The sequence below is a fragment of the Gymnogyps californianus genome, chromosome 2, assembly GCF_018139145.2.
Source record: "Gymnogyps californianus isolate 813 chromosome 2, ASM1813914v2, whole genome shotgun sequence".
NCBI lineage: Eukaryota > Metazoa > Chordata > Aves > Accipitriformes > Cathartidae > Gymnogyps > Gymnogyps californianus.
The window spans coordinates 157880974-157893727 of record NC_059472.1 but is presented as its reverse complement, the minus strand read 5'-3'; the positions used below and the strand labels follow the sequence as shown (position 1 = coordinate 157893727).

The window sequence follows — 12754 nt, the reverse complement described above, 5'->3', positions numbered from 1 at the left end:
CTTAAGTGGCTGAAAGCCCCAAGCTAGAAAATACTTCTCATTTACTTCTTTATGTGAGTAAATTGCATATACTTTAAATGTAGTTTTCATTATGGCTTCTCATTGCTGATGACTGAAATGAGCCAAACAAATACCTAACAAAGGTCTACATTAATTTTACAACGTACCATTGCTTCTATTTTTAAAGACTAGGTTGTCACATGGCATGTAACAAGCACTGGAAATATCTCCATATTCCTTCACAGAATGAAAACCTGTTTTCCAATGAGCATGAAAAACTAATCCCATCCCACTGAAAAATTTATTTTCAGTACAGTGCTAAGGAGAAGGCAAACACACAACTTCTTTTAACATCAGCAGCAAGTTCCACATGATGCTTGCGGGCAGAAAATGCAGTCCATGTTTGACGAGACATGTTAACAGAATCTGGAGAGAAAAAAAATGCTAAACTTTTCTTTCTAAAGGGACAGGACGCCACTATGTCCCACGGGACTGGGATATGCAGGATGCAATAGCGGATGACTGCAAAGCATGGAGCGTATTTTTAAACTACATATAAAAATATGTCTATGTTAGAAGATTTTAAACAACAACTGTAAAGTGATTAGAACTCAAAGAACTAAGTACTGTTTCTCTATATAAATTAATATATGTTTTTACAATTAATCCTTTTTCTTTACGCATAGGTGCATCATGCCAGATCAAGGTGGCTTAAGAACTCAAGCTAAGAATTAAGAAAGGCAAATTACTATTTTTTTTTTATTTTCAACCTCACAAGATTTCTCTTCCTCTTAAAATGCAGTTCTATGAAACTGTGACACAAACATGGCCAAAGGCATGAGGAAGGGGTACAATATATAAATAAAGGTGACTATTATGTCTTTTTAACATATGGTCAGGTTTACATGCCCACTTTTACCCTCCTTCCTTTTGAAGACAGTATCAGTATTAAAACATTGGTTTAGTTGTAACATACAAAGATTATTTCAGGGTATCTCAAGTACTTCCCACCACGAACCATTTACCAATTAATAAAAAGTAAAGGAATGGTCCCAATCTCTAGAGAATCTATAGACTTCATTTTAAACAAATAACAGTAGATATTTATGTTGACAGATGATTTCCCACTTCATAAAATTACATCTCACAGATAAGGAAACTAAGGAATAGAAAAGTTAAATAAACTGTTCAATATTGAACAGATAGTGGCAGAACTGGGAACAGAGCATTAGCTGATTTATTTTCAGTCCTCTGTCCTGTTCACTACGATCTTTTTCCTCCTAAGAGACAAATTTGTGCAGCACATGAGGCCCTGTCTGGCACCGGCTCTTCCAGGTGCTTTGGTGGCAATGGGCAGCTACAAAAAGAAAAGCAATCACATTTGACCGTTGTGGCTGGGTAGGTGACAGAGGACTGGGCAACAGTCATGAAGCAGCCCAGGACCTAACTCACGTAACCACTAAATAAGGATTGTAAAGCCCCAAGGTATCTTCTTCTAAAAACTGTAATAACTACTTTAAATGATAAATTTAAAAATTCAAATACTTCTCAACGGCACAAAACCACCTGCTCATTCACAAAGCATTTGCGTTTGGGTTTGTTGTTTGAAATTGCTACAAAAATAAAACTTAAGAACGTTCAGGAAAGAGTACAATTTGCCTCTAATTTATTCTCAGATTTTCTGTGAATATTGCTCCCCGCGTTGTCATGGCAACAGAAGCACATCTTTCAGTACTGAGGAAGTAACAAGCCTTTCCATTCTCACCTTTGGCCATTTTATTGAGAACCATGTCAATTAGAATGTAGGTTCCACTTCTTCCTGCACCATCGCTGCCAACAGAAAGGGAAAAAGAAAAAATAAAGCCTATCAATGTGCATTTAGATTCAACATGAAGGTACCTGCCCTTAATGTTACACTGTTACACGTGGGGGGAGAGGAGAGAACAAGGGGCTAAAGTAGGGTACTGAGAGGAGAGAAAGCTTGCACTGAATTAACACAAGCTGTTCATGGAAGATTAACTATTAGCCTGCATGGATAACAGGGCTTTGTTTTGATTTTTTAAGCCAAGTTGTGTTTATGCAAGAAAAGCATTTTAAACAACAGTGGAAAAGTCACTAACCCTAAAACAGGATACCATTTCTGTTCAAAAAGTGTACATATAATGAGCTTATGGTCACTTGTATATCAGATCAAGAACCACAGAATAAGCTAGACCAGAACATTATCCAGAACGGTCCCAAAATGTCACGGATTGCACTTGAACACAGCGGTCAGAGGGAATGCATACAGAGACCTGTTTGAGAACCAAAATATTTGATTACTGAGGGACTGCAATCTTTCTTCATTATACATCACGAGTGGTTTGTTTTTTCTTTTTACCTTTCCCTTTAATTCTACCTTAGTTGCAACGACCAGAAAAAATATTATCATGTAATTCCTAAGAAACAGCTTTAACTTTTGTGTATCATCAGCCCTTCCTCAGAGATGTGAGACCAAGCCTTGGGAGGGGGAAAGCTCCCTAATCTGAATGCAGCTTGTGTCCCTTTCAGAGAGCAACGCGTAATTGCCAGCATGATGCTCTTTTAGAGCTGCTGTTAGCAAACATAATTAAGACTTTAAGTAAAAGCTTTTTTTCTTTCTCTCCCCAAAAATTTTTACAAAGGTGCATGTGTGACCAATTAGACTGGTATGTAGTTTTATTAATTAAGCCATTATTTTTATTGATAGCTCAATTTGTGTACAAGAATTAATGAAAGGAAAAATAATAGAACAGCGTGAAGCACGTTATTACATTCTGTTTACAGGCAGGCTATGAAACTTAATTTTTGTTAAGTCTCTGTAGACAGAGTTTTTTTTCTTTCAGTTACTAGATCACTGCTTAGAGAAAAGGAGGTAATGGTAATAATTTTTTTTTCTATGTCTAGGAAAGGAACAAAGACACAATCTTATTAGTTAAGCTGAATAATGAGAGACAAGGCAGCGATCAAGCCCAATAAAAACAAAAACTACTGAGCCGATGGTAGACATTTCCATCCATCACAGTAGGGAAAGAGCAAGAAACTTGAAGGCTCTTCATTCTGCATCAAATGTTTCTTTTCTCAGGCTTCCTGAAGGCAATGCAAACAAGCCTCCTCCAGAGCATTCACCTCTGCAGAGGGCCTCCTCGCATCCAGTGGAAGGTGACTCTGCTGAGCCACACGTGAGAAACACGTCCTCTCCCTCCTCACTCCCACCCAAAGTGGAGTGCCACATGTCAAACAACCTGCCTCTTAGCAGAGCTGTTTTTCTATCTTCCTTATCTATTAGAATATCTTCGATAAATAAGTGCGACATTCTCCTTGTAACTCAGAACTTCCAATGGCAAAACCAAACATTAACATTACGATGGTAAAGTTTTCCATTGACCTGCCCGATAGCTTTTGTGTACATCTATCAGACTGTCACGCCTGAAGATAATCTGTGCTTAAAGGATTACTCAATCTTTGGGTAGGTTTTCACTCCCTGACATTGCCCTCTTCTTACTATGATCACTAAAAGCAAGCAAAGAAGAAATAAAACATAATTGAGTGTTAATTAAATAAAGAAGACTAAATTGGGAGGGAACGCAAGGAACCACTATTATTTTGAAGGAGATTTATGAAATTGAAGTGCTACTTATATTGGAAAGGGTGGCTATACGTTGTTAAGTCATGGCACAACATCTATGAAATCATAGGAAAGGATAATTTTATTACGAAAACAGATCCCAAGTATTAATTAGCATTAAAAAACAGTTGAATTGTATTTAATACCTTCAGCCTACCTCACTATCTGTTTAGTGATTCATCTAAAGCTTTACTTTTCCCATTTTGTTTATACCTGTATTAAATTCTTACACATACAAATCTATCTAAAGCTATTTTAGAAATTGTACTTGCCTGCAATGAACAACTACTGGACAAGAGCGACCCCTGTAGCACTTGTTTACTTTTCTGAAATAAAACAGACACAAAAAATTAATTAAGCATATTACATACTGTTTCTTTAGCCAACTGTCAAAAATAAGCAATAAGAAAAAGCAAATATTGCAGACTTTAAAGAAACAGTCAGGTTGATAATTTCCTAATATAACAAGCAGTTGTTACATACATTGTCTTGTTTAAAGTTTGCTTCTGCTTTGCTGCTGTAGAAATCCCAGGAAACATCCCATTATCGCTGTTGGCTAGGCAAAATAAACGATCTCTTTTCTCAAATGCCTCATGTCTTAGGTCCAAAAGTAAGATTACCTTGAGATGCTTTAATTTTAAAGCCAACTTTGAGTTCATGAGCTTGCTCAAAGAAATATCGAGGGGCATCAAACTGAGTCCAAAATTAAAAATGGCTATTCCAGTATACTTTGTACAATGTGTGCTGATTTCTAAAACCAGTTCTCCCCACAAAGGCAAATACCAAATCTCCTGAAAAGCTTCTCACAAAATTCTAAAATGTAATCTATCGTAGTAAAAATAGCTAAAACCATCAGTAAGCTTTACTGCTTTGGTTCTAGTGCAGAAGTCTTATGTATTTAATATTTATACATTATTGTCTTCTCCAGCTTCCTGGTTAAACATTCTCAGTGGCAAGAGAATATATGTGAACTCAATCAATAAGAGTACAGCTATAGAACAGGTCTGCTGATAAGTAAACTCAATGAAGGAATTAACTAGTGCTGAAGCAAACCAAGATACTCAGTCTAAGAATAGAGCCCACAAAATTGGTTTAAATCTATTTAAATTGCCTTACAAAAACCAAAATCTCAAACCCTCTCCTCTGCTCTAGGATATATTTTGCATGTCAAGTATGTTACAGGCCCAAAAAACCATAAAATATGCGCACATATGTTAACAAGGCAAGCTGAATAAAGGCTAAAATGGGAAGGCATTGCTTCAAGAAATCAAAACCTTTCCTTCAATTTCCTTGATGAGATGTTTGAGTTTACTGGAGCTGGGTGGTCTCCTATAAAATCATTTCATAGGGCAGCTTCCAAGGGGTGCCCAGACCCTCCAATAGTCCCCAGCTCAGCGCAAGTGTTACATAGGATGCTGACTGCTAAACTTAAGTGAGCTGCTGGAATTTGGCAACTGTGATACAATGTTATTATGAATTTTAAAGCATAACTAACCTACTGAATCATTTAGTTCTTGGCTGTTCATCTATTCACTAACATCTGTGCTGTGAAAACATGCATATATCTTTAAACTTTGCTTACAGTATTGCCTGAAGATGCCTAAACATCTAAATCTGACAGGGAGTCAGGATACCTGGAACTCAACCGGAACAGGCTATGGAGATGTTGGTGATGTCCCATGAAACCGTGTTTTCACATTCTGCTTTTTATTATTTAAGACTCTAACCAAACTTGATAACAATATTAAGTTCTTGTAATGATTTCCTTTAAACATTAGAATTCAGGAATTTTTCACAATTCTTACTCTTTTGCTTACTGATGTAAATCATTCTTGCAGAGACATTCTGTCTCTATTTATATTCCTTGGATGTAAGTAATTAATGCAGTAGAACAATGTTCTATGAAATAAGTGGTAAGTCATTGAGAAGCACCTGACTTTAGAAGTTAAATGGACCATTTATATGGCCATAAATGCATATATATGCAGGCACTACCAAGCAAAACTTCAATGACTTAAGCTGCAGTAGAGTTTTCACATGAATGAATCATTCCGTTCTTGATGGTCATATCTGAGGATCAACTCCTTCTATATAATATAAAGCCTGATATTTATTTTTTGTATTGTACAGCAAATTATATTTGAAATGTCTGTAACAACATCTGATACAGTCACAGTCTGCATTCCCCTACATGCAGCTGGTCATCCTCCCCCCACCCTCCATCACGTGCATTAGTAAAGAGTCGTTTCTGCATTTAAAGTATTAAATAAAAGCTAATAACTACAGAGGGGTATTTATCATTTCTTTTTCTGCTTGTGTGGTTCCTTTGTTCCCTGTATGGCACCACTAATATGATATTTGCATGTTGTGACTAGCCTTCTACCAAAGTCCTAATATAATTTCAATGACAAACTCGATCTAAACCTATCAGTAAATCAGACCTCCCAGTAAATCAGACAGCCAGAGACACATGTTAGGGAAAGACACCTTATGTTTGTCAGTTTTATTGAAGGCGTTTCAAACATTTTCATTATCACACATTTCAGAAAACACATTAAAACAAAGGGTTTCAATCCAGCTGGTTCATAGCTTTGTCTATATATAGTTTATGAAAATATTTAGAATTGCAGCAACATCTCATTTCACTCTTAGTTCTGGCTAATGAGAGTGAGCTGAAAATTCATCAGTAAGCAAAGTTCTTGAATGTTGAAGAAAATATATATTATATATATATACATATACAGGAAGAATTAACTTAGAAAGAATGATTAGTAATACAAACCAACCCTTGGCTCATTGAGTGAAAAAGAAATCATCATGCAAACCATCAGCAAGCAAAGGTCAGAGGTCGTTAGAGGCTCAGAAAAGGGGTTTCCCACATTGTCCCTGCAGCAGAGTCACAGTTTCCAATGATCACTTTTGTGACTATGCAACTGGGCTCATATTACTAGCTGCAACATCACAAAAATGACACTGGCAACCGCTAATTAGCTGGCAAAATAAGAATTTGTCCATTTTTAAAGTGAGCAGTGTTAGTAAATGCCATTGCACACAGCGAGAAGTGATAGCATAATAGATATATATTTTAAGCAAAGCCCTCACATGTGATGCTAATTATCTTTTAGCTTAGCAGTCCCTCTTTAAAGTGTAAATGTGCTCCCTCTGGGCTCAAGAAATATTTAATTACACATATCAGTGCATGACTAACAAGCTAGTCCAGAGCAATAATGATTGGTCTATTGTTCAAAATGAAATTAGGACTCCAGAAGCATTTAAAACTGACCAGTGGTTTCTGTAGTAGCCTCACCTCTCAGGGACTGTCTTTTGTACAGATTTTTAAAATATATAGAATAATCTCTTTTTGGCAATTTATACCTACATTATGAAAGCATGATAGATTATTCCGCAAGGTTTAATGTATCTGCTAGATGCAAAATCATCTAAAACACTATCTGATACATAGTAAGAGAAATGTAAGCTTTCAGTTTTCAAAGAGACTTGCAAAATTTACTTCAATAAAAATTTTAAGGTCCATATTTCCACAGACTCTGGGCAAGGTAATTTTGGGAATCCAATTTTTCTTGGTGATGAATTATAAAAAATAGAGGGTTGGTTATGTATATGCTTAATTTCATATATGTATGTGAATATATAAATATACACACATATCCATATATATATACAAACACACTGAATGCACATAAAAACATAGATAAGATTAAAAGAAATGAGAGCAGCCCCTTCCTAGCACTACCCTACTACGAGTATGGTAGCACTGTCAGATGTTTATTCTGGGGGCTTTATGACTCAGCTGTCGTAATCCAGCAGAGTTTGTACTTTAAATAGGAAGCTTCAGGTGCAAAACACGTAGTGTATAAATGAATTCCAAATACATTATTTTAGCAATAGTGCATTAGTTTTTTTGTCATTAAAAACCAGCAACATCAGATGACCAAGAAAACTGAGATTCATAGACCAGCTATCGTGCATGCCAAAATTCCTTTTCAGGCAGAATTTTACTATGCATTCAGTATTATGAGTTCATTGTACAAAATCTACACGTAGCAAATGATTACAGTACCCTACACTGGACTGTGAATACATATGAAATGAACACTCAGAATTCAATTAAATCTTAACAGGTTCATTCCCATACTGGCTTTAAATACAAAGAATGGCAGCTCCACTACTTTTCTCATCTAGTTATAATTTTTCTTTTTCAAAGTATTGCACAACACTTCTTCAACACGGCTATTTAACCCTTACACAATGTCACTCTAAGAAGTGCTTTCTTGGCAATGTGAACTGTGACTTACTGTAGATCTAATCCTGCAGTTCATGCACGGACCTCAATTATTACTGAAGCAAGTCGGAGTCGAGGTGCTCCGAACTTCAGATGTCCTGGCTCTACAGGCTCATTTATAGTCTGGTTAGAATTGCTAGCAGATTTCCCACAAAAAGAGCAAAATTGGACGCTGTGTTGGCTCCGTGCTGCAGCCTCGCACAGCTTAATGGAACCAGTTCAGAATTTTCCCTACAGAAATTCACTACAGGCAACTTCCTCGGTACCACAAGCAAAGGGAAACCAACCTATAAAAATCACATTGCAGTTTGAATCCAGAGAAGAAAACCTTGAAAATTCAATTCCAATTTCAACTCCATCCTACGGCCGTGCTTCCTTCCTCCGCTATTGCTTTTGCATTGCGACTCTGTAGCATATCCTTATATTCTTACCTAGCCATAGCTCCTAGTGACTCAGTACAGCTGTACTCCGTTACTTGACCTGCACCGGGTGAGATGACTCTCTGCTTTGAAAAGCCTTGCAATATGTACAAGAATACTGATGGATGAAGGATGGCATTTAGTCCTAAATTTTTAAGGGCAAAATTCTGCCAACAGACAACTGTGTAACCAGCTCCCGTTGGATATAAGCCAGCTTCTCCCCTCAGGTGCAGATGCGTAACTCCAACTGGCATCAGTCAGAGCTCCCAGCACTTATTGAAAGAAACAAGTTTGGACCTTTTGAGCACTGAGCCCCTTATAATCACTTTGGGGGGTTGTAGATAATATTGTAGTACAGAGAGGAAAACACACGATCCCACAGGCCACTTGCGGATTGAGAACCAACTCCCCAAACCTCCCGGAGATTCTTTTCATTAATCATAAGCGCATCGCTGCGGATTAGCTGATACACGCTAACACCTACACAAGATGCACTGGGCACGGTTTGCAATCAAATGAAGATTATTTCACTCCAGTATTTATCATGCATGGCTTTAATTTTCAAATTAAAATTTAGATAGACACAGCAAACATTAGAGAAGATGGCAAGGACTTACACAGCTTTTGCCTTTTTATATTTGTATTTTAAAGCCACATCGACTTTCTTTAAAATTCCAGAGGGTATGCTTTGTCAACATTTTCATCTGCTTTCTCAAATTTCCACCTTCCTGCAGCCAAAGAAGGTCTAGAGACCTCACTGTTTGATCCTTACGAGCAAACGCTCCCATGGGAATGCCGTTATTGCCATATGACTCCATCATGAATTTTTTTTTCAAGTGTGCTCATACTACATAATTTATTTGTGCGATACCTGCAATAAGGATCATAGGGGAGCCACACAAAAAGCCTGGAAGTTGCAGAATGGATAAATACTTGGAAAACAAAAAAATACAGAAGCACTGAAGAGCTGTACAAAGGGAGGAAAGGTATCGATCTCTAAACGGGAAATGAATATGTCTTAAAACCAGGCAACATCTATGTGTGAGACAACACTAAACATCAACCTACTGCAGATTTTTGTGTTAGTTTAGCACTGTGGCATCACAGGCTGAGGAACCCCCTTTCAAACCAGCAATATTTAAAGGACAATTAAAAGGGCTAGTTTAGTTCCTCAGATCTGTACCATCTTAAACGAACTGTCATACTTTGTGCTTTACCTGCGGAAATCCAGAAGTGATCTTGTGGAAGCAGGAACCCTCTGATCATTCCAGCTGAGGAAGTGGAACTGTGTCACTGTGCGGGTCTCGTTCGTCTGCAGGTTCTTCAGGTAGAAGCTCCTCACCAGGAAATCCTCGCACCAGATGTGCTCAGAAACAAGGTTTACCTACGCCCCACAGGAAGAAACAAATGCAGATCAGCAATTTCAGTTGCAAGCCACATCTTCAGGACTGCAAGTGTAAGATGTCTAGGATGAAGGAATTGCATGCAAGTTTTATTTTTCTTAGCAAATTGGCCATTGCTGGCAAAATTTTTTTTTTCTTTTTCATTTAGCAATCAGTGTAGTTGTCAGGAAGGGGTTAGCTGCCACTGCTATTTTATTGAAAACATAAAAAAAAATCTTGACAGTTTTAATGCAAAAGAAAAAATCACTAAATTGAAACTTTATATCGTTATGTGAATACAAAAGACACTGCCTGAAAATATGTTAGACTGCTAGTCGTTTTCTACTCGGAAATGCCCACAATGCATGGCCCAGGCCACTCTCAGAGGTCTTAAAAATCTGAGTTGAATTCACATGAGAAGTGAAAAGTCAGTTTCTTCTGCCATGTAGAAAAATAAGCTTTAAAAAATGCAGCTTATTTGCAGAGTTCATCTTTTCAGAAAATGAGTTTGTTCACATTTTAGTTTAAATAATATTTCTTCACGTTTTCCTATTCTTTGTATTTGGCATTGTGGTATTATTTTCTTCCTCTACTCAGCTGGACAACTGGAAAAATCTGACAGCCATTGTCAATGTTACATCGCAACAAAACTGGTGATATGATATTTTGGGCTAGAAATGTAAAGCAGAAAATAAAATATATATTTGTTGTTGTGACTGAGGCAAGAGGTAAAACCAGATAGCATTAATTAGTAAAGCTATATAGATGCTTTTCTACAAAGATATACATATGGCTTTCCTAAGGCAAAATTCGCTAGTTCTAAAATACGATTTTCCTATAAAATATAAATACACGCTTTCATATTTCAGCCACTTGCAAAACCATTTGAAAAACAAAATTATTGTCCTTCTTTTCATTGTAATACTTGGCTCATTATTTACTAGATTTTATTCAGCGGAAACTACTTTGCTATTAAAACTGCGCTCGAATTTTTTGCAAATCTAAAACTACTCAAAGGCACACGAAGAGTATTTAAGAGCCCTGAGCTCAGCCTCCAGGTTAGATCGGCTTAAACACCATTTTGCCCCGTATGAAATCAAGCCGTACACTTACTGTCACGTTTACAACCAGATATTTTGTTTAGGTACCTCATAGATGTGGTAGAGGTTTGACCCTTCGTCTGGCCAATAGTGGTAGCACTGTTTGACTCCGTTTTCTGCGAGGGGTGTCAGCATGACAATAACGACACAGCCGTTCTCCCAGACCATCTGCAGACAAAGAAAGACACCGTGGCCACATTGTGACTGCCTAATTACTGCGTGACATGTATAATTACTGCACTCAGACACACAATCAAAATTTATTCCATTCACAGGAAATTTATTTCATTTTCATTAGACACTTTTACTCTGCAGCTGCTTTCAAATCCCTGAATAAACTGGCACCATATTTTGCAGGCGTCCATGAAATATTAAAGAATTTCCAGCGATTTCAATTTGGGTCTTCCACAAAATCTCTCCTCACTCCTGGTACTGTGTTCAGCTGCTTTTCTGTCAAACTTTTAGATCCACAAAGGGAACACTGAACAATGCTTGCAGAACACATAGCTATTTGGGATTTGGTATTTAATACTAAAGCAGCATGGACCTACTAAAGTCGCATGTACTGAAACCTGTTTGTGCCCTCAACCCTCTTTCTTTTTACAGTTTGCCACGTAGCAAAAGCCATTAAAGTGCTGCATTGCTGAAACAATCATAAAAGTTGCATCTGAACAACAGTAATGAGGAAAAGGCAGGAAAAACCTAAACCAAATCTGTTCTTCCAGAAACATTTCAGATGGAGAAATTGTCCCTCCAAAAGTACATTTATAAAAGATTTGTTGCAAATGTGCATTACTTTCTCTTTCTTCTCCCTTCCTTTCTTCCTTCTTTTTTTCCTTTATTTTTCCTTCTTTATTCCTTTTTCTTTATTCTTTTCTTTTTTCTTTTCTTTTCCTTCTTTCTTTTCTTTTTCTTTCCTTAACTTTTTCATTCTTTCTCTCTCCCCGTCCTCCCCCCCCTCCTCTTTTATATCTCTCTTTTCCCCTTTTACTTTCCTTTTTTTTTTTTTTCTGGAGGTAGAAGGAAAGTCAACTCCTGCTGCAGACCATGCGCTCATAGAGCACAGGTACAGCAGGAACAGAGGAAAACAGTGTATCTTCACTACCAGCATGATTGCTTAATAATTTAGACCAGCTACAGCATAGGATACAGGAATCCAGCGCATCTTCAACTAAAGGATTTGTGGATGTCTCCCACAAACAGCAGAACAAGCAGAGATGCTCTGGTCTGGCATATCTCTGTTCCAAACAGCCCATGGCTGAACAAAAAGGCTCCTATGAATTAATACCAAGCAGCATAATCACTAAAAGCTGTTATTATTATGCTGTACATTGATGTTATATTTGCATACAACTTTCATTGTCTTCTTGCTAGCATATAAAATTACTGAATGAAGAGTAAACTGCTCTTTTTGTGAAGGGTTATGTTTATTTCACAGAAATATTTATAAGCAACTGTATTGACATGTAAATTTTGTAAACAAAAAAGGCCTTTGTCTAAACTGTGCAAAGATGAGATGATACATTCAATTCAAGGATTATTTTTTTTTAATTATATATCAAATAAAAAGGTTTCCCATTCATGGGTAATGATGTTGTCTTCTCTTTTAAGAATAGCTTGCATATAGAGAAACAAATAACATTTTTCTTCCTTTTTTTTTCATTTTGCAAGATAATTAAAACAACTTTTAAAATCAGCTTAGAATTATTTAGAGAAATGAATCTAGGGTTTGTACAGAATAGCGTTATTTATAATTTTGAACAGAAGTGGGGAAAAAATTACAGTTGAATGTAACGAATAAAAATAGTGTTTATCTTTCTTTTTCCCCTTAAAAAGATTTTTTAACTAAAAATATCTGTAATCCACTCATCCTCCTGTTAAAAACTCACGATGCCACAAAACCA

General features: G+C 36.8%; 1 protein-coding gene across 1 annotated transcript in view; it reads right to left on the bottom strand.

Moving 5' to 3' along the window:
- Positions 1-12754, bottom strand: part of PTPRN2 (protein tyrosine phosphatase receptor type N2) — a 599582-nt gene that overhangs the window by 20178 nt on the left and 566650 nt on the right. The window contains exons 18-21 of the mRNA XM_050890935.1: positions 10899-11018; positions 9586-9752; positions 3919-3972; positions 1766-1830 (exon numbers count right to left, since the gene is read on the bottom strand). Coding sequence (XP_050746892.1) covers positions 1766-1830; positions 3919-3972; positions 9586-9752; positions 10899-11018 — 406 coding nt within the window. The remainder of the gene's footprint in view (positions 1-1765; positions 1831-3918; positions 3973-9585; positions 9753-10898; positions 11019-12754) is intronic.